The 19241-nt window shown below is 43.3% G+C and overlaps 1 protein-coding gene across 1 annotated transcript in view; it reads left to right on the forward strand.

Annotated features, from left to right (window-relative positions):
• The window catches only part of LRRC1 (leucine rich repeat containing 1), a 172240-nt gene extending 153511 nt beyond the window's left edge, over window positions 1-18729 (forward strand). The window contains exons 11-14 of the mRNA XM_015423981.1: window positions 7992-8107; window positions 9855-10018; window positions 13320-13456; window positions 17541-18729. Coding sequence (XP_015279467.1) covers window positions 7992-8107; window positions 9855-10018; window positions 13320-13456; window positions 17541-17699 — 576 coding nt within the window. The 3' untranslated portion in view covers window positions 17700-18729. The remainder of the gene's footprint in view (window positions 1-7991; window positions 8108-9854; window positions 10019-13319; window positions 13457-17540) is intronic.
• The last annotated feature ends 512 nt before the right edge of the window (window positions 18730-19241 follow it).

Genomic DNA, 19241 nt, shown 5'->3' on the forward strand with positions numbered 1-19241 from the left:
TGGTCAAGGGACCTTTGGGAACCATGTGGGAGACCTAAAGTCCAGACCTTCAGTGGAAGGTGAGAATTGGTGAAATCAATTGATGATAAAAGATCTTTGGATTCAACTCACTGTTGATAAGTATGCTGAGGGTATTGTTTGTAAGGACTGTGTAAGCAGTCGATCTTCTTTGTGGTCTCTGTGCATTCTCCGGTGGTCCAGGAGTGGGGCAGTCCTTTGGACTCCTAACTCCTGGGTAGCTCCTCCCTCCTCCGTAGGCAGGGCCGGTAGACTCTTCAGGCATGGAAGGGGAGGGGCTTTTCCCCTGGAACCCAGTTTTCTCTGGCCCTGCCTTCAGAGCAGGACATGGTAGACCATGCTCTGTGAGAGCACAGAAAACTTCAACAAAGAAGGAAGAAGAGGCACAGAAGACTTCAGGAGGAGGGCGGTAACAGGTAGCTGTTCAGCTTTCCTGCCTACCCACCCCTCCGCTCTCTCCCTTCCTTCGTCAGCCGTGGAAGAGCGGCTTACTTTAAAGGCACCGACGGACCCGAGCAACCCCTGGGGAACGGCAGCGCCAATGAGATCTCCACTGTGCTGCCAGTCCGGGAGGGGGACTGGCGCGTCACGCCTTCGCTCTCTCCTCCGCAGGGAGCTTCAGAGACAAGCAGCGAGGTCTCCCAATGATGGCGCAGCAAGAGACAGCCAGCATCTATCGTTTGCAGTCAGCTCCCTGTCCCAGTGTCGACGTGGGAGGCCAGACGGAGTGCCTGGCTACGGTGCGGTAAGCAGTAGAAAGGCCAAATAGGGCTTTATTTTCCCGCAGCTGATCCCTCCCCAGGGCATTAAAGGAGAGTGGCTGGGACCTTGTTAAGGGCTGGGGAAAGGTGGCTTAGAACGGTTCCTTGACTCCTTTTTTCCCTCCAACCCCCCCTAAACTTCCAGAGCGAGGGGGAAGGGAAAGGGGGGCGATAGGCCTGGCTGGTATCTAGGCTGAGTATTCACTCAGCAACCCCAGGCATTGGCGTTGGGCTTCAAAAAGGAGAATTCTGGTTTTGGCCTCTTGCCCTGGGTATTTTTACCTCCCAGGAGATGGCAGTGTGGGGAAGAAAATTAGCCTTGTTCTGGCGTATTTTAGGCGGGAAACAGCAATTGTGAGTGCTGTTTGCTACTTTCACTTTCAGGCAGAGCATAAAATGGCTGCCAAGTCCTCTACCTCCCAGAAGATGGACACTGAGACGTGCACCTTTGAACTGGCTGAGTCTCCACTTTCCCCTCTCACCCAGACACAAGTACCTCTAGTGGGTGTAGAGAACCAGGGTGCCTTCCTCTCTTGGTTAAAAACAGAGATTAGAAAAGAGTTTAGGGCCATAAGCCAGGCTTCTCAAGAACACTCCAATTCTCACCAACACTGTCAAAGACACAACCCTGGGGATAGAGAGACTGTGGATCCTGATAAGAAAAGGAGTAAAACAGTGTCTCTAAGGGAGGACAGCCCTTTATTAGAAGAACAAGACTCTGACTCCTCATCTACTACCTCTGAGTCACCCAAAGAGGAGGGTGAACTCTCAGAGGAGGAGAAAGAGGTGGTCCCTGTTTCTCAGTCCAGGCTCTTTCCCCAGAACCTATATAATAGGTTGCTTCCAAAAGTCATTAGAACCCTGGAACTAGCCTATACCTCCAAAGAGAAAGAGGAGGAGAACTCGGTCTTCCCTGTAGGTTCAGATAGAGCTATACCCAAGCCTAGCTCTAAAGCGGTAGGAGTCCCACTACCTGCTTCTTTCTACAAAGTGATGAAGGCAGAGTGGGAAAACCCTGCTAAACCTAAAGCAACCAATCCCGTCTTGCATTGAGCAAGCGCTGCGTAGAGACTTTGAGGCACCTGCTAATTCACTCAGAGCTTCTGTTACAGGCTCCTTATTTGCCAGGGCGGTTTATATGTGGTCTTCTGATCTTGCCAAGGCAGACAGTGGCATTCCTAAGGAACTGAAGGATGAGCTAAAACAGATCGCCCTTGCCACAGCTTTTGCAGCAGATGCAACATTGGATGCAGTGCAACAGTCTGCAAGGAGCATGGCATGCAGCATTACAGCACGCAGAAATACTTGGCTGAGAAGCTGGGATGTGGACCCTTCAGCGCATGCAAAAGTGGCAGCAGTCCCCTTCAAAGGTGCCAAGTTGTTTGGGGAAGACTTGGATTGTTATCTCATAGAAGATAAGGATAAAAAGAAAGTACTCCCATCTAAAAAGAGGGAGGGGAAAGCAAGATGATACCAGCAGTCCTTTTGTGACTCAAGAAAAGTTCCAAAAGCCAGCAGTAGCAGATCATATAAAGGAAGATGGAAACCCAAGTACAAAGATGGAAAATATTCTACCTTACAAAGCAACCCAACAATGAAAAGAACACAAAGAAAGGTCCCCAGGCGTGACTATGCTGCGATGGAGGTGTTAACCGGAGTCAGGGGCCTTTTCAGAATTTTGCACATGTATGGCAGAAGTCAGTAACGGACAGATGGGTAAGGGATACAATCACAAGGGGGTATTCTGTAGAATTCCGGTCCCTTCCCTGTCCACCTTTTTTGGAGCTCCCAAGAAACAGATCCAGTGTGAAACACAGACAACTGGAGGGAGCCATAGCTCACCTAACCGAGATAGGTGCGATAGAACCAGTTCCTTCTCTGGAGAGATCGCAAGGGGTCTACTCCGTACTTTTTTCCGTTCCCAAGAAAAATGGGGATGTAAGGGCAATACTGGACCTCAAGTGGCTCAACAAGAGAGTGATCACCAAAAAGTTTAAGATGGAGACAGTGAAGTCCATAATGATATCCATGCAGAAAGGAGACTTCTTGGTATCGATAGATCTGTCGGAGGTGTACCTACATATCCCTAACTGGAAGGTTCACCGCAGGTTTCTTCGCTTTGCCTACCACAACAAACATTATCAGTACAGGGCACTTTCTTTTGGGCTGAAATCGTCACCAAGGGTCTTCACCAAGGTTCTAGTCACCCTGATTGCCTTGCTGAGGACCAAGGGGGTATCCTTATACCCTTATTTGGACGACATTTTAATCAAAGCCACCTCCTACGATCTAACGGCTCGGTCTCTGGAGACCACGATGACGGTACTAAGGAAACACGGCTTCGTGATCAACTCAGAAAAGAGTTCTCTGATGCCAACGCAATCATTTCTCCACCTGGGAGTACACATTGACACGAAGAGAGACAGAATGTTCCTATCTTGAGAACGGCAAGAACGGCTGATTCAACTGACACAAAAAGTCCTTGGTCTTCAGAGAGTAGAGATCATGGTCCTAGCGCAGTTGCTGGGAATGCAGGTATTGTGCCAAGATGTGCTACGATGGGCCAGGTTTCACACGTGCCCCCTACAACGCCTTCTCAAACCTTTTCAGGATTTGATTCGCGGAAGAAAGTAAAGAAAATATCACTACCGCAGGAGGTGAGACAACAGTTAACTTGGTGGCTGGCCCAAACTGTTTTTTGGAGGATGTGCCACTCAGGGATCCAGTCAGGTTGATCATCACAACACATGCGAGTCTGTTTGGCTGGGGAGCTCATATGAAGGGACAGATAGCACGGGACACCTGGGAACAGTCAGAGAAGTCCAACAGTATGAATCTGTTGGAACTCAGGGCAATTAGACTGGCCTTCCAGCAAGAGATAAAGGACTGTCACATTTCGGTCCAGATGGGCAATGTAACAGCAAAGGCCTATGTAAACAGGCAAGGAGGCTCTCGTTTCAAACATCTACACAAAGAGGCGAGTCTATTGATAGCCTGGGCAGAATCTCACATTCAGTCGATAAAGGCGATCCATGTGGCAGGATGGGAGAACACGGTAGTGGACTGGTTGAGCCGGGAGTGGGTCGATCAGTCAGAATGGATACTGAACAGGACTGTGTTTCCTGTGTTTCGGGTTTCCGACAGTGGATCTGTTTGCCACAGTACAGAATCGACAAACAGAGCTTTTTATGTCGAGACTACAAACCTCACAGCTTGGAGATTGAGTGGGAGCAACTCATGAGCATGGGCTACCCTGAAGGAGTGGTTAAGACTGTGCTAGCAGCCAGGAAAGGGTCCACCAATAGGGTTTATAATACCACTTGGCAGGTGTTCCAGTCCTGGTGCATAAGGAAAGGTCAGGATCCCTTTAAAACCTCAGTGTCAGAGGTATTGTCCTTTCTTCAAGAAGGTTTGGACAAAGGCCTGAATACCAATACGTTGAAGCATCAGGTGGCAGCTATCTCAGCCATCAGGGGAGTCAAGAAAGGTCACTCACTCTCTAGGCACCCTCATGTTAAAAGGTTCCTTAGGGGAACATCTCTGCTGAATCCCCCGGTAGCACACAGGTTTCCCACCTGGAACCTTAATCTGGTCCTTAGGGCTCTGTGCAAGGCTCCCTTTGAGCCTATGGTTACCTGCCCATTGAAGGAGTTAACATTTAAGACAGTGTTCCTCGTGAGTATCACATCAGCGTGAAGGGTATCAGAGTTGGGGCCCTTTCAGTAGATAAGGAGCTCTGTACTTTCCATAATGACAGAGTGGTGCTACGAACTGATCCAGCCTTTGTACCTAAGATTAATTCAGCTTTTCACAGATCCATGGAGATTATTCTCTCATCCTTCTGCCCGAATCCTAAATCTTATAAAGAGAAGGAATGGCATTGCCTGGATGTAAAACGGGCACTTAGTTTTTACAAGCAGATGAGGTCGACAGATTCCCTCTTTGTGTCTTTTAGGAAGTCTGCCATGGGTAAGAAGGTTTCACCTTCCTCCCTGAGTAGGTGGATTAGAGGGTGCATATGCTTGGCGTACAAGGCTAGGGGGCTAGATCCCCCACATGGGGTGACAGTGCATTCCCTTAGGGGAATGGCTACGTCTGCAGCTTACAGGGCTTTCCTTTGCTGGATGTGGTGTGCAAAGTGGCTACTTGGAGGTCAGTGCACTCCTTTACGAGACACTATAGGATAGACAAGATAGCCTCTGCAGAGGCAGCCTTTGGCCATAGGGTCCTACAACACACCCTGTAGTTGGGGAAGCAGAGGGACCCACCCTGGAAGGTACTGGAGTTTGGAGTCCAAAGGACTGTCCCACTCCTGAACCACCAGAGAATGGAAGATTTGTCTCCACTTACCGTGAAGCTTCCTTCTCGGTGGTCCAGAATGGGGCAGTCCTTCCCACCCTATTTTTGGGGACCGCTTCCTCAATGGATGGGGGTGTTGCTGGTGGTCTATACAGATACAGGTAGAGGGGGTGTTTTTTACCTACCCGAGGGTCCTGTGCAGGTTGGTTGGGTTATTGGTTTGATTGTTTGGCTCCCCATTGGGAGTAAAATGTTGTCAGTTATTTTTTCACTGTGGGGAATGGCGGCTTGGAGAACGACTGGGTTCCAGGGGATAAGCCCCTCCCCCTCTATTCCTGAAGAGTCTACCAGCCCTGCCTATGGAGGAGGGAGGAGCTACCCAGAAGTTAGGAGTCCAAAGGACAGCCCCACTCTGGAGCACTGAGAAGGAAGCTTCACGGCAAGGGGAGACAAATCTTCCAGTCCCACACATGGGTTCTGCGCCTGCGCTTGAACTGGACCTCGGAGAACTACAAGAACTAGCCTCTGAATTTTGGCACACTTCCTTCTCGTGCTCTGGGGAGCAGACACCCACTGCACATGTCTGGAGCGAGGAAGGAAATGCCCTCCTGCTCAGTTTCTTCTAGACCGCTGCGCTGGTCAGACTTACCTTGTTGCGTTCTCTCTACTGAGCTGCCTCATAGGCCCCTTCTCTTCCTTCATTGTTTTTCAGCTTCTTCATCTTTGTCTTGCCTCTGTCTCTACAAAAAAACCAAAAAGGATTCTGCCTTTCTGTGAGTGTACCGTCTGTCACCCCCCCCCCTTTCCTTCCCCTTGGCCCTTGCTTCTGGTGCATGGAAGGGAAGACTCGTTTCAAACGCTGCAGAAATTGTGATCATTCCTACCAGGCAAAGTGGCGACGTTTCATTTCCTATGCTACCAGTCAGGGGTCAGACCCAAAGACGGCACCCCTGCCTATGATCCTCACCTATCTCATTTCTCTTCACCAGTCTGGTCTGGGCTATTCCTCATTGAAAGTTCACCTTTCCACCATTTCTGCCTTTCACGACCCTATTGAGGGAAAGACTGTTTTCTCACATAATACTTCTAAGTCATTTTTGAAGGTATGCTGAAACTCCACACACACACACACCCAGTCAAACCGCTTGTTCCAGCCTGGAGCTTGTCTCTCGTGCTTTCAAAATTGATGGGTAAGCCATTCGAACCTCTTGCAACTGTACCTCTACACCTTTTGTCTTGGAAAATGGTGTTCTTGGTAGCTGTCACTTTGGCTAAGAGAGCGAGTTACCTGTGCACATTGCAAGCCGATCCTCCATACACCATTTTTCATAAGGACAAGGTGGTCCTCCGGACTGACCCTACTTTCCTACCTAGTGTCAGCTTTTCACTTGACCCAACCTATCATCCTGCCTATTTTATTTGCTAACCTGGCAGATGACGGCCAGAGGGCCCTTCACACATTAGATGTCCACAGGGCACTTTCTACCTTTTCAGGACATCCTCTTTTCGCCAGGACCCTTGTTTCTTTGTGGCCTACAGTAAGCCCCACTTCGGATGTAGAATCTCCTCTCAGCGTCTATCAAAATGGATCACCTCGGCTATACGGCTCTGTTATGAGTTGGCGAAACAACCTTTACCGGTCATGCTGAAACTAGAGGCAACTAGAGCTGTCTCTGCATCTTCAGCTTTCCTTGAGGGAGTCCCTCTGGAGGACATTTGCGCTGCTGCCACCACATGGTCCTCGCAGATGACATTTGTGGTGCACTATGCCCTTGATGTTTGGGCACGACGTGATGCGTCCTTTGGCCAATCAGTACTCCAGTCTGTCTTCCACTGATGGCTAGTGTTCTTCTTCGATCAGGTAGGCTGGTATTTTTATTTGATCCCTACATGTTTCTTTATTGTGTGGTGAGTTTCCCTTCATGTGGAGATGCCTGCACCCGCCATCCTGTTCGTTAAGCTCGCTAAACACCCATGTGTGGGACTGCACAGAGACCACGAAGAAGATAAACAGGTTGCTTACCTGTAACTGATGATCTTTGAGTGGCCATCTGTGCAGTCACATATGCCCACCCAGCCTTCCCCACTGCTGGCATCTCTCAATGGTATGCTCCCCCCCCCCCATTTCTCTTCTTGGGACTTGCTAGCGGTGGCTGGAAGAAACTGAGAATGCAACAAGGTAGGTCTGACCAGCGCAGCAGTCTAGAAGAAACTGAGCGGGAGGGCGTTTCCTTCCTCACTCTATACATGTGCAGTAGATGTCTGCTCCCCAGAGCGCGGGAAGGAAGCGTGCCAAAACTCAGAGGCTAGCTCTTGTAGTTCTCCGAGGTCGGGTTCGAGCGCAGGCGCAGAACCCATGTGTGTGACTGCACAGAAGACCACATGAAGATCATCAGTTACAGGCAAGCAACCTGTTTTCTCAATACTTACCATGTTGGAAACTTTCAGCTGTTTGACTCGTACAAGTAGTTGCTAATTAGTCACCTGCAATGCAGATACAGTGAACTGACGAGGCAAGTACTTTTAACTGACATGGCATCTGAAGTGCATAGGTTTGTTAATTCTGTTTCAAAGCTGCACCCACATTATACATTCCTGAGCACTTGATTAACCATAATGTGTGGGAAGAAGAAATGAGTTTGGGAAGCCTAATAAAAGGAAGTAGAGGTGCTGTCGGATGAACTTTTAAGAAATGTAATGTCGTTCTCTTTATGCTAAATTGACAAGTTCTGCATGTTACACAGAAACAGCTGAAAAGACATTAGAACAAGAATCACAAGTCTGCCGCTTAGTAGATGTATTCTAGCATCTTCTTGGGTGACTTAGTATTAATGATATTCATAGCTCTTACATGCATACTTCATTAAAACTATGTTGGTGCAGCAATAAGTCTCCTTCCTCTTTATAAAACAGATCGGTGGGTGTTGCAATCTAAATGTGTTTTCGTTACGGGACAACCGGTTATCTAGGATTCCTTCTGAGATATCACAAGCCACAGAACTTCATGTCCTAGATGTAGCTGGGAACAGGTAAGATTTCATTTGTACAAAAATAACCACATTTTCACAAAATATGTCCTGAAGAGAAGAACATTTTGACAACCCAATGTGATTACAATTGTTCAGGTTTTTTTTAAAGGGAATATATTTCTCAGTTTAATTTTAAGTAAGATTTGTCTAACACACAAGGGTAAGATTCATCTAATGCACAATGGTTTCATATCTCTAATGATTCTTTTTAGTATATAGATTCCTGCCCAGGGATTTTAGAGCCAAAACCTCTTAATATTTTTTAAAAAGAAAAACACCCAAATGGGTTACCTGTGGTCCAGCAAATTCCCCTTTTCTCCCTTAGAAAAAGCCCTGGGGAAAAATGCAGATCTTCGTTTTCAGCTTTGAAGGCAGAACTTAGCTCTTCCCCTGTTCAGATTGGCTGTGGGCAAAGCATTTATGTGTAGAGATGGGCATGAACTGGCTCACAAAAATTCTTGATGAATTTTGGCCAGTTCGTGGTTCACAAAGTGATGTTTGTGAACTGAAGAGATGCCATGAACTTCCAGAAATTTTAGGCAGTTTTTTTTTTTTAGTTCATGAAGAGCTGAAAGCAGGGGATTAAATGGTTCTGAGCCATTTAAACCTCTGATTTCTACTCTTCACAAAAAACAGCCGAGTGCTCCCCACCACTTTTTGTGGGGAAAACCTGCTTTCTGCTCCCTGTGAAAAGCAGCAGGGATCATAAAGCAGAGCCATTGAACCCCCTGCTTTCAGCTCCCCTTTGCTTTGTGTAGGGAGCAGAAAGCAGGGGTCACAAACTGATACAAACCGGTTCAGTTCATGACCCACAAACCAAACATAAAACATGCAATTTGTGCTCATCCCTATTTATGCGGATGCCTTATCCACTCCACTGTTTCCCCTTTGAGCTGGAGTAAAGGGAAAGCCCTGGAAACCACATACATCAAGCTTGGAATTAGCATGTTGCATGGAAGCATAATCCACCTGCACTATTGTTGCTGTTGGGGAGGGAAGGTAGAACAAAACCTGTATATGGAAGGCACCATTATGCTCTCATAGTTGCTGTATTAACATAAAGCAGTTATGTGACTCAAGTCTTAATCTTGTTGAGATAGCATATAATACCAGTAACTTAGTTTGCATTGTTTTGTTCTGCATTGTCCCCCCCCCCCCCCGGTGTTATTTGAAAGAATGCCAAAATCCAGTTTCTGCATTTGTCATAATTTATTCTGTTTTTATTCTATTTTGTATCTTCATATTCCAGTCTTACTACAGTGTTTATTTATAAGCTTTTTTCTGTTCCTATTACATTGGTAAATTTTGTAATACTTGTTGAGTCTGAAAGGTGGACTATAAATAAAGTAAATAAATAAATACCTGTCTGAGGAATACCTGAACTTTCCATCCTAAGAGATGTGATTTCAGCACTAAACATGGCACCTGTATAAATACCACTGTGTAACCTGCCCCACTGTGTGTGGCTCCTTTGCATGCTCCTGTTCATCATAAACTAGTGTAGTTAGGATCAGCTGTTCTTTAAAGAAACTGTACAGTCTGCATTATTATTATACTGGAAGTTCTGTGCTGAATGCTATATATATATAAACCATGAGAAAGAACAGTCCCAAACATCTACATCTTTAGATGAAGGCTGGGAGGGGAGGGGTTTACAGCAAAGAAGACAATATAGTTTCTGTTTGTTTTGTTCCCTGCAGCAATTTAATGAGGGTTTTTTAAACAATGTCTTTCTTTTGTTTCTTAGGTTGCTGCATCTTCCCATGTCGCTGACTAGCTTGAAGCTGAAGGCTTTGTGGCTGTCAGATAACCAGTCCCAGCCTTTGCTTACATTCCAGACAGACACAGACCCTGAAATAGGAGAAAAGATCTTAACATGTGTTTTACTTCCTCAGCTCCCTTCTGAGCCTGGTAAATATAGTTTGGAGATCACTTCCACATCAAGACATATGGAATATATCTTCAAAAAACAATCATTTCAAGATTTGTTAAGAGATTACCCATCAAATCAGAAACTAGACTAAAAAGAAGAAGAGAAGAGATTGGATTTATACCCTGCCCTTCACTACCCAAAGGTGTCTCAGAGCAGCTTACAAACTCCTTTCCCTTCCCCTCCCCACAACAGACACCCTGCGAGGTAGGTGGGGCTGAGAGAGCTCTGACAGAAACTGCTCTTTTTCAACAACAGCTGTGCCAGAACTATGGCTTGCCCAAGGTCATCCAGCAGGTACAAGTGGAGGAGTGGGGAATCAAACCCTGTTCTGCCAGATTAGAGTCCGCGCACTTAACCACTACACCAAACTGGGATCTGATCTCCTCACAGGATCAGCTCGTTGGCAGGCTCTGTTGGGCAGTCCAGTTTAAACCGGGCTGCCCAGCTGAGCCCCAGCCCAGCCTGTGGGGAAAGATCTCCCCACAATATCAGTTCCTTGGTGGGCTCTGTTGAGCAGTCCGGTTTAAACCAAGCTGCCTAGCAGAGCCCTGGCCCAGCCTACAGGGAGGGTTCTCCCTACAGGATCGGATCCTTGGCAGGGTCTGTTGAGCAGTCTGGTTTAAACCGGGCTACCCAGCAGAGCATGTGGGGAGAGTTCACCCTGCAGGATTGGCTCCTTTGCAAGCTCTTGTGGGCAGTCCAATTTAAATGGGCCTCTCAAAAGAGCCCAGCTGAGCTGCCTTTTTGTGGCTTTGCCACTGCTTTTTTTTCCCCTCAGTATTTTTCACTTCAGGTCTTTTGAGCCCCCCAAAAATTGGGATTTCTGAAAAATCTTGGATCGGAATACTTTACTGGTATCGGGATATAGGTTTTTTCAGGAATTGCACAATTTTGGGGGGTTCAATAGACCTGAACTGAAAAATACTGAGGAAAAAAACTGCTCATCCCTATTCTCCATAGATACAAAGGCTGATGATGCACCAGTGTTTTCAGAACAGTTTTAGGGAGAGACATAGCACTCTCATCGCCATATGTTCTATCCATTTTAGATTCCATTACTCCATTAAAATCATGACAAAGAAGAGTATATCCATCTGCACAACTGCCAGTCTTATTCATCAGTATCTATAAAATTCTGCCTGTGCTTGATGTGGGCCACAGATACAAATAAATGTGTATGTCTCATTATATGCTGAACATTTTAACATTAGTTATCTTCCTTCACAACCTTGAATCCCTTGAAATTTAGATTTGTGTCTTCTGCTTTCATTTTGAACTTCATCTAATATAGCCTTTAATTTTCCTGCTTCATTAGATCAGTTCCATAGTATAGAATTAATTGCCTCTTCATTTGTTTTTTTCTATTTGTGATTATCTGGATTCTAGATATTCAGATTTTTCTTCTAAATAATTAACCTTTTGTTTCTCAGATTTTCTGTCAACCAGGTCCCCTTTAACCATTAAATCCAGTAATCTGGATTCTTAATTTCTTATTTTGTGCATCCGAATTAGATTCTAAATGTTCTTCCCTTGTTTGGTTGCTTAATGGAATTATGTCCTCAGTCTGTTTCAGTTGCTTAATCAGTAATTCCTTAATTGAATCAAACAGTCATCAAATCAGTGGTTTCTTCACCTTCTTTAAATTTAACATTAGAATTCTTATTCCCTTGCTTAAGACCCATATCTACTAAAAAGGCAGTAATTCTTCCTTTATCCATGCAGCTATAAGCAATTTCAAAAAACTTTTGTCCAAAAATCACAATAAAGATTCCGTTAACTCAGTTAACTTGGTGCTAAATTCATCAAATATTCAATGGCTGATTACTTAGGCAATTATATGAATTAATTATTTCAATGAGATGTTGATCATCAATTACTCCCTACATCTGAACTTAGTTCCAAGGTTAATTTTAAAACAGATTATATTAGCAATAATTATTTAACCCCTAAGTCACTCTTAAACCACAGAACTACCAATAACAATTTTTAAAAGTTTCTAATGGGAGCAAACAATTACTTTCACATATCAAATCCTGCCCTTTGGTTCCCACTGGGAGGGCCATGCCAGAGGGCTGATGCTTTCTGAGTGTCACCTTCTGCATGCGCCTGCAGAGTTAAAGCGGGCTGCCAGAAGTTCTTATAGGGCACACCTGGAAGTAGTGATCTCATTTGTGATCTGGGATGTGCACAGCGTTTCCTGTTCTTTTCCCATCCCTCTTCATTCCCTACCTTGGGATGGCAGGGCTTTTTGCCATGTGGGAGAAGGAGAGGCCAGTCCTGGGAAGATGACTCACTTTACAAGGAGGCAAGGAAAACCTTGTTTCTCATTGCTCTGCTTGCTCAGGCGCCAGCATTTCTTATTTAGCTATTAGGTTACCAACAGTACTATCTTATGCAGAGTTCCTCTTCGTAGGACTGTGCTATAAGTATTAACATAGTTTCTATAAGGTATTAGTAGACTGGTTTGCCAGCAAGCACTCTCCTCTCCTCTCCTCTCCCAAGCCAGTTTGGTGTAGTGGTTAAGTGCGCGGACTCTATCTGGGAGAACCGGGGTTGATTCCCCACTCCTCCACTTGCACCTGGCTGGATGACCTTGGGCAAGCTATAATTCTGGCACAGCTGTTCCTGAAAAAGAGCAGTTTCTGTCAGAGTTCTCTCAGCCCCACCTACCTCACAGGGTGTCTGTTGTGGGGAGGGGAAGGGAAAGGAGTTTGTAAGCCGCTCTGAGACACCTTTGGGTAGTGAAGGGCGGGGTATAAATCCAATCTCTTCTTCTTCTTTTTTTCTTTTTCTTCTTCTTCTTCGCCTAGTTTCTGATTTGATGGGGAATAATTACAAATCTCTTAACAAATCTTGAAATGATTGTTTTTTGAAGATATATTCCATATGCTACATTTTGTTAAATGTTGCTGAAGCAAGCAAGTCTAAGTTGAACTCACCTTAGATGATCTTTTTTACGTTCCATGCTTTGGGCATTTTCGGAAACACAAGGTAAAAGTGAAATGGCCTTAAAGCAGGAGATCTAAAATTCTCTGTTATGATTTTCCCCCAGATATAATGAAGAGCATGAACTTGATATGAAGCTAGGTCATGGGGTATCATTTGATGTGAATATGTCACTGAACAAGCCGTTAAAAAAACAATGAATGAAAGTCATATAGTATTGTATAGTTTCTATCAGTTTTCATCGCCTTGACTTCTGATCCAGTGAATATGCAATAATGTTAACTTCTAATGTGTGAACTCACTGTTTCTGCTCCTTGTCTTTCATCATTACAGATAACCTGCCCCGATGTGGTGCGATGGAGAGCTTGGTGAATGAAATGTCAGATGAAACATGGAATGAAAGGGCAGTAAACAGAGTCAGTGCAATCCGCTTCTTAGAAGATGAAAAAGATGAAGAAGATAATGAAATGGTATGTTTCTCAGAAAGCATAGGCCATCGTAGGCTGATTCCCTTGTAATTAATTCAAAGTTTTGTATATTAGCTGCAGACAGAACAATATGCCAACATGCTAAATGCTTCTGCTGAAATGCTTTTTTAAGTGCTACCTTTTTAAAACAACGCAAAAGCAAGGCTTTGCTACTTTAAATGGATCTATTTGATATTTCTGTGACTAGTTTTCTTTCCTTTTTTGCTTCTTTAGGATGATTTCCCAAAGGCAGCATAGAAATAGGGACTTCTGTGGAGGCTGTAAGCTTTGGACTCTTTGGCTTTGCAGGCAGCCATCCCTTGTTTGGGATTTCCATTGGGCTCCTCTCCCACCATACTGTTTGTCTGTCCCACAATCAATTCCATTGTCCTTTCCTCATTTCACAACCATTTGCATTGGTTTATGAACACAGTAACCTGTGAGCTGTCAGGAAGTGCAGTTTCCTACCCAAATAAAGAAATGGGTAGTGGGAGCATCTGTCACTGTAATTATGAGACCTCTGTTAAATTCGTCACCATTTCCTTCAGATGCTGCTCCTAAGTAAACCCACAGGTACGCATAAAGTCATCAAAAATGCTTATCAGTAGCCAGTGATGAGTCTTGGATTAGTATACTTGTATGGTACATGTATGGTACATGTATGTATACATTCACACTTCAGGGATACTCTGAAAACATTGTAAATGTACACTTTAAAAATATAGTGCATAACATGGCCTTCGGCATAAACTTAAAAATACGTCAAATATACTAAAATATTAACCTTGCTCTGAAAAGTGATTGCATGACTTTGAAACTGGAAAATGAGATGTTCTTTGTCAAAAACTGCTGACTAAATTACAAAAGCAAAAAATGGTCCTTTCTTCCCAGAATCATATATTTAATAACAAATGACTTCCCAGATTGCCTGTCCAGTCCAGTGGTTTGTGTCATACCACAGTTCATTTGACAGAAGATAGGCAATAAGTCCTTTTCTCTTCCTTTCCCAGCAGCCCCCCCCCCAACTTGCAAAGGTTTTTTTTTGGTTTGTTCCCCCTTTCCCTATTAGTAATTCATTTTCAAGGGAGGTAGTCAGAAGAGGTTCCTGGGGTCAGCAGGGCAAGGTTTACTTCTGCTAGCCTAGAAGGATGCTGGTAGGATATATCCCAGCTTCTTCAAAATCTTTGCCTGCCAGTTAGGCTGATGAAAACTTCAGGTTTAATATTAAAATCATGTTTTTATGAAGTGCTTATGATTGCTAAGGTTTAATTAATTTCATGTAGTCCATGTATCATAATGCTAGCTTTTCAGGTAGAATTTATGAGTAATTTATGGACACTCACATGCAACATAGACCCAATGTATATCATCCCTGAGGGTAAGGAAGATAATTGCACTCTGTGTACTTCAGTGGCTGTGTCAATTTCCCGGCTTCTGTAGGAGTAACTTACTGTGTGAACTCCTGACAGACAGTTGTAAGATAACCACTGCTGATAAACATTCATGTGGGTTACAATCACCACTTGAATGTGCTGTTCCTATAGAGAAGGTAGTATTAGGAGGCGTAGCTTTTATTTTTTTGGTTGTCGGGTTGCAGCTGACATATGGTGACCCCATAGGGTTTTCAAAGCAAGAAATGTTCATAGGTGGTTTGCCATTGCCTGCCTCTGCATAGGAACTTGAGACTTCCTTGGTGGTCTCCCATATAAGTACTAACTAGGGTTGACCCTGTTTAACTTCTGAGATGTGATATATATATATATATAGTAGATGGTTTGAGCCCACCCACTTTAATGCCATTTTTATACTACCTTTCTGGACTGATATCAAACAGGAGTTAGTGGTAGCTGTAAAGTTTAAGGATTTACAGGTATAGAGACAGTGAGGAAAAGCTGGACACAAAAACTAGACTGCATGAATAGGTTTATGTGTTTAGCTATCCTGTGAAAGTAACCACAGGCTCAGTAGCCTGTAGGCAAGTTTCGGCAACCTTTAAAGGAGTTGAGGCTCTTAGTTGCCCACCAAAGTTCTGACATTAATTTAAAATACAGAAGACTCGTGTTGATTGCCCAGGTTGTTTGCCAATGGAATTTGTCACATAACTACACTTTGTCTTCCCCTTGTTAGGATCTTGATTTATGTTCTGTTTTTTAAATGCTGTGATCTTGTAAAGACTTCAGTCTTTACCTGTTTGTGAAAAGTATAGTTGCATCCTTAGTCAGTATGGTAGGATCTGGCACAATTTTGAAATTTCTAATTTGTCCTATCCATATGGAGCAATGAACACGAACTCCTATAAAGGTTAATAAAACAATTGTAATTTCCAATGCATATAGAGCAGAACACTATTACACTTTTAAAAGTGACTAGCATGATATATAATTAACCTGTATCTATCTAGGGCCCAGCTGATTATGACAAGTTCACAGAATGGTTTTTTTAAAAATTTGCTGTGTGTCTCATTTTAAATCAAGCTGCTTTTGCTTTACATGTATATAGTACTATTAGACAAGCATAGTGTTTATCTAGGCCATGAATCTCAGCCTTGCTGAAGTAGTAGGAGGTAACCCAATTTAAATAAGATGCTAGTTGATGAGTCATTAGGTGATTATTTTTGTTTTGGATACCCAGTATCCCACATTTGGCATTAGACAAACCATTTCAGAAGCCACTTATTTCAGTGCATGAAAGAATTTAAAAATTCCCTGCCATTTTCTTCACTTAATAGTTCCGCAAAATCAATTAATTTTTTTTTTAATGACTTGGATCCTATATCTACCGTCTGCTTTCACAACTCTGTCCTCTGTTGTGGGGTCATTCTTTTGGAATGAAGAGCTTTCCACTGGTGGAATATGTTCATCTTGTACTCAGCCAGAGTGATTTGCTCTGCAATGGTGGACAGTACTGCACAAGCAGAAAAAAGATACCAGACTTATCTAAGCCTAAATATCCTAAAATTGCATACTAGTTGGCTCCTCTGATTCCAAGTGTATGTGCTGCTGTACTTTTAAACAAAGTTGCTATGGATGTCTTGTCTGAACATAAGTTCATTTCATATATATGTAGGACTTCTATGAATTTTCATAGCTGGGACTTCAGGCATGTGTGAGCTCCTGTTTGCCACTGTGCACACCAGACAGTTTGAAGAGCAGATGCTCAGCACGGACTGCCTCTCTAGCACACATTCATTACATTTAGAAAGAATTCCCTGCTAATGTCCATTTCCAGCCATGGGGCTGGATCCTGCTTATGTGCTTCCCTGACTTCTCCTGCATACCCACAAAATCAGCTGCTGTGGATCATGATGTAGTTGTAGTGAGGAAAGTGAACTGAGTAAAATCACCCCTCTTGCTCTTGAGTGAATTCAGAAACCGTCTGGCCATACCAGCTATTTTTAACATACACAGATGTCTATTAAATTCTGTTTTGTTCATGGCACATGAATTAGAACAATGTTTTTTTTTTAATCCTGTAACTCTGGTGGCATATTGTGTAACAGTCACTACCGTTCCCCTCTCCACCCCCAACAGCAACCCCTGCACTTTATTACACAAACTGCTCTTGAAACTCCTTCATTTTCAAGTGTAGTTTGCTATTCATGGTTCAAGTGTGGGTTGCTGTTCAAGAGAAATGGATCAAGCTGATGATTTCTTGGGAGTATTCCTTTATTCCCTGCAGATGTCGAAAACAATAATAATCAGTTAAAGGTTGAAGAATACAAAACTCAATAATTATCCAGTAAAACTGCTACAAAAGAAGCATCCCTCTATACGTAAGGGTTGGGTGCATCTGTTTGTGTAAAGTTCCAATATGATACCTGCTATCCTGCACTGCAGCTGTGACACCCCCCCCCCCAAAAAAAAATGCATATTGCTGCTTTTACCTCCAGCATCTCTTGACCAGTCAAGCCAGATCCCCCAAACGCATCTGTTGATTTTTAGAGTAAGCAGCTATTAAATAGAACACCTTATGTTTAAATTTCCTGGCAGAGCAAAACAATTGGTATTTAATTGCTAAGTCTGAAAAGCCATTTAAATGAAGAAGGACCAACATAAGCAAAATCACTTACTCCACTGTTTGTTTTTAGAAGACGCTTCTAAGGCGAGCCACTCCACACCCTGGGGAATTAAAGAACATGAAAAAGACAGTGGAGAATTTACGGAACGATATGAATGCTGCTAAAGGACTGGATTCAAACAAAAATGAGGTCAATAATGCCAATGACAGAGTGACCACTTCTGTATAAAGGCTCACCTCTTCCAGGTGTTTACCTCTTGTGCCTTTCCCTTGCTGTTGAGTCGTTCCTGTTGCATCCTGGGATATCATTCAATCAACCCTCATTTGTTTAGCCTGAAATCTGACTCATCTCGTCCTTGTGTCATTTTTTGAGAGCTGTTTCTCACTAGAAGTGCCTTATTTCAGTCCAAGCATTTGAACAAAGAGGGCCCAGTGCACTGAGAAAATGTCTCCAATAATTATGTTGGTTGCTTACACAGCTCCAATTCGCATCCTGATGAATTATTGCTCTTGATTTCCAGTGTTGTCAGTCATCTAATAGGTTTTTAAGGTGGTTGTTTTCTTTCTTTGAGCAAGGGAAGTACACTATTATACAATATGCATCTCTTATGCACAGGGGAGTTGTCTGAGCCCCCCCCCCCCCCAAAAAAAAAAGTGCTTGGGTATTTATACTGCCCTGTGTTGAGCTATGGTGGAAAAAAGTAGTTATGGAGAACTTATCTTTTTAAAACATTTCTGGCAGCTCAGATGGTGTAAATTTTATAATTTTGTATAGGAGTTTCATAACAGAATGATGTATTTCATTTTTAAAAAAATTTTAGACGGTACATTTTACTGTTTTTGTGGAAGAATGTTATGGATATTGATGTCTGTCATACCAAATTATGCCTTTGATGCACCTGAAGTCAGATTAGTGTTACAAAAAAAGAAATCTATGAACAGAGAAAGCAGTTTAAACAGAGGTGCCTGTTTAGTTATGCCATTTTTTGCAAAAATACAATGACTTCCCTTTAAAAAAGCAAATTTTGCAGGGTATTTTGTATGCCTTGGTGATGACATTAGATGTTCAAATTGCTACTACCTTTTTTGACGTGCGCACACACATTACCTTTTTTGGTCTGTAGCTGCATTGCAGCCATTCAACAGTCAGCTGCCCACTTTAAGTGAAATGGGCCATTTGTGAATGTTGTAACAAGTGAACAACCAGAAGAACAGAAGTGGTAAAAACTTTTAATTATATGTACTACACAGGCATGATATCCTCAAACATACTTTGAAAGGTTTTATATCCATATAAAACCTAATAAATAGTAAAAAAAGAATAATGGCTCAGTAACCTTTACTCTAGTAATTTGATTTTAAAGTGTATGTATAATTTTCATATATGATAATTGTGTATTATGCTAATTACTGCGCAATAGTAACCTCAAATACTCAGGTTTTAAAATTTCTGGGGAGTGTCACCACATTATTTCACTGGATACTGATTCTTCCAGACTGAGGAAACATCAGATGTTTGTTTGCAGGGTAGTTTTTAATGCAGCCAGAAGCCCAGCTCAAGAATAGGTAAGAATGTATGATAGTTGCAAACAGACTTAAAAATTCCATTTGCATTGAGCTCTGAAATCTTGGCTGTGACGAGAGAAAACTGGCCTTTGGCTGCCAATTTGATTGCGTAGAGATGGTGAAAATCTTCAGACATAAAGTGCTACAAGGCTGCAGGCAACATGACTGAATCTTACCAAAAGGAAACCTAACAAACTGAAATTAC

Source organism: Gekko japonicus, unplaced genomic scaffold (genome assembly GCF_001447785.1).
Source record: "Gekko japonicus isolate JY-2015 unplaced genomic scaffold, Gekko_japonicus_V1.1 scaffold391, whole genome shotgun sequence".
Taxonomy (NCBI): Eukaryota; Metazoa; Chordata; class Lepidosauria; order Squamata; family Gekkonidae; genus Gekko; species Gekko japonicus.